Source organism: Alligator sinensis, unplaced genomic scaffold, assembly GCF_000455745.1.
Source record: "Alligator sinensis unplaced genomic scaffold, ASM45574v1 scaffold420_1, whole genome shotgun sequence".
Taxonomy (NCBI): domain Eukaryota; kingdom Metazoa; phylum Chordata; order Crocodylia; family Alligatoridae; genus Alligator; species Alligator sinensis.
This window is the reverse complement of record NW_005842298.1, coordinates 1,134,218-1,137,209: the sequence shown is the minus strand read 5'-3', so window position 1 is coordinate 1,137,209 and position 2,992 is coordinate 1,134,218. Positions and strand designations below refer to the sequence as shown.

The window sequence follows — 2,992 nt, the reverse complement described above, 5'->3', positions numbered from 1 at the left end:
GCTCACCAGGATCTGGGGAAACATCTGGTCACTACAGCGCCCCAAGGGATGACAAGGTAAAATGGTCTCAAACTCCTCCGTGACCATTTCAGGCTGGACATAAGGAAGAACTGTCTGAGCCCCCAAGATCTGGAATAGACTGCCACAGGAGGTGGTTCAAGCACCTTTGAATGCCTTTGAGAGAAATATGGATGTTTATCTTGCTGGGACACTATAACCCCTGCTGACTTCCTGCCTCTGGGGCAGGGGGCTGGACTCAAAGATCTTCCAAGGTCCCTTCCAGCCCTAGTGTCTATGAATCAATGAATGTATGAATTTGGTGCGAGCATCAGGGCTTGCCCTGTGCCTTACACCTCTATGTTCCTTACTCCTATCCCTTGCAAACCTTCTTCTTGGTTGCTGGCCAAGAAACAGGTTGCTCTGTATTCTGGGTAGTAGACTCTTTGCCCAACTTGCCCTGTGCCTTACACCTCAGCAATCTTCCTTAGCCCTTGTGCCTCTGGAGTTGGTATTAGCCACTGTCCCAGGGGAGCTGGGATGCTGAAGGACCCCCAGGGCAGCAGAGTCCCACTTACCTCCTGCAGAGCCAGAGGAGGCACGCACGCCAAGAACGCCAGCGCAGGTGATCAGCCAGGCGTTTATCCAGCTGCAGCAGAGCAGCGGGGGCGGAGGACGCTTCCCGGAAGGGATAAAAAGTGGCCCAGCCGAGGCAGCGGGGCGGCTGATAGGAGGAGACTGGAGGAGCGAGCTCCTGCGAGGAGGGGATCAGCCAGCGGCGGGGAGCGAAAGGGGCGGAGCCAGAGCAGGCTCCGAGAGAGCTTGCAAAGCAGCCAGCGGCAGTGCTAGCGGAGGAGCCAGCTCCGCGGTTGTCAGCAGAGCCGTTGAGGGAACCAGCTGCATCACCGGCAACAGAGCCGGAGGAGGAGCTGACTGGGTGACGGGAAGCAGAGCTAGCAAAGAAACCAGCTGCATTGCAGGCAGCAGAACCGGTGAGGTAACTGGTCGCGTCATAGGCAGCAGAGCCGGTGAGGAAACCGGCTGTCTCACAAGCGGCAGGGTCGGTGGAGGAGCTGGCTGCATGGCAGGCAGCAGCGCCGGTGAGGTAACCGGTCGCACCATAGACTGTAGAGCCAGCGGAAGAGCCGGCTGCATCACTGGCAGCAGAATTGAAGCAGGAGCCAAGGCAGAAGAACCGGGCTGGCGCCCCAGTAGGCTGTACCTCAAGCCTGAAGACCTTCATTGATGGCCGGCGAGTCAGGGGCGAGAGGGTGGCAGGCCGAGGACAACGTGGAAGCCAGAGGAGGTAGAACTTAAGGTGGCCAGGGTGTAGGGGAGGACGGAGCCCCGAGAGTACCCGCCGGGAAACGCGTCGACCCTGGTGGCTGCCCCAAGGGAGGACCCCCCCACTGAAGTTACATCCGAAGTTGTGGCAGGAGAGTTAAGGGGTCCTCCTGATGTCAGCAGGGGTAACCTCTGGGGTCTACCCGTAAGCCCAGGGCGCACAAGATCTTGGACCCGGGCAAAGGCGGCGCTGGAACACCTATTAGAGCGGAGGCAGGCACAAGCACAAGGTCTTCTTGGTTGCTGGCTGTGAGAGAATGAGTGTGGACATGATGAAAAGACCCGGCAGATGCCACTTCCGGAGCCAATACCATATTAGGATAGAAGCTCCGAGAGTGGAGCGAAGAAAAGAACCGGGCATTTTAGCAAAAAAGGGAGCTGGCAAAAAGTGAAGAAAAAAAAAAAAAAGAGGAAAGAGGATCCCCAAGGGATCAGAAACTTATCTTAAGACTCCTCACAGTGCTGAGGGAAAATGGAGCTCTGAGGGCGGGGGCAGATCCCCGAGGAGATAAACCATAGGATGCATCAGATACTGTGGACCTAGAAAAGTAAACAAAGAAAGGAAGTTTAATCTCTTCGCCTGGGAGATGGCACCCAGTTGTACACCAGTGGAATTCAGGACACCAGTTGAGTCCAAGGTAAAAAGTAAACTAATCTGTCATCTTGTCAAGGAGAGCATGAATAGCGGGGCTTGAAGATAGAAGCCCAAAGAAAAAATGTCCTTTGAAAATGGACAGACAAGATAGAAGGAGACTTTGCTCATTAACTCTAGATTCTGTTTAGCTTAGTTGGTAGTTATTGTGTAAGGACTTTATATAAGTAGAATTACCAGAGTTGTTATTTGAGGTAAGGTTTAAAAAAAAAAAAAAAAAGAATGCAAAAGACTATTTCTGCCTGAAAGTATAAAAAAAAAAAAAAAAAAATATAGAGGGTTTAAAAGATAAAAATAAAGACAAGTTTAATCTGAATCCAACTGTAATTATCTATATCTTCAAGCATGTGCGGCTACCCGGAGAAGCGAGTGAGATAATTTACCCATAGTGGTCATGAACCCCTAATAGAGACATAATCTGAACAAACAATTGACAAAAAAGAGAGAGAAGTCCCAACTCGTGACATCCAAATATAACATCCAAGATGTGGCAGGCGGAAAAAGTTGGGAGTCCGTTAGGTGATTATATAGAGGTACGAGGTGACATCCTAAGCACGACCACCACACTGGCCAAGACCTCTTCGCCCCACTTGCCCTGTGCCTTATGACACCTCTCTGTTGCACCCTTGTATCTTTGGAGTAGCTGCTGACCACCAAGCAAGCTGCGATCATGAGCTATCACTGCAGTAGCAGAGGTCTCAGGTTGCAGGTGGTGCCTTCTTCCCCACAAAAAGCTTGAGTTTCTCTGAATTGTGAAGGGCTTCTTGGTTGCTTTTCCTCCTCTCTGTCTTAGACCCTGTGCCCACCTGGTTAGCTTTGACAGAAACAGGCTTCTTCACTGGCTTTGGCCTGAGCATGAGCTCGATTTCATACAAGTTCTGTAGGCCCATTTCATATAGTCTTCTCACCCTGCACCTGGTTACTGGTCATGTACCTGCCACCAAATTTGGATTGGGGTACATACATAAGAGAACATACACTATAGGTGGTGTGGGGGCC

General features: G+C 51.5%; 1 protein-coding gene across 2 annotated transcripts in view; it reads right to left on the bottom strand.

Annotated features, from left to right (window-relative positions):
• LOC112551032 (circumsporozoite protein-like) overlaps positions 1-2,234 on the bottom strand; it is a 22,548-nt gene extending 20,314 nt beyond the window's left edge. Inside the window, exon 1 of one of the 2 annotated variants that reach the window (XR_003095142.1) lies at positions 576-613. Coding sequence is in view for 1 of the 2 variants with exons in the window: in XM_025209637.1 (XP_025065422.1) it covers positions 576-1,240 (665 nt within the window). In the remaining variant the exon portion in view is untranslated. Of the gene's footprint in view, positions 1-575 lie in introns of both variants that reach the window. The other variant, XM_025209637.1, reaches the window with a different exon arrangement.
• Between the last annotated feature and the right edge of the window lie 758 nt (positions 2,235-2,992).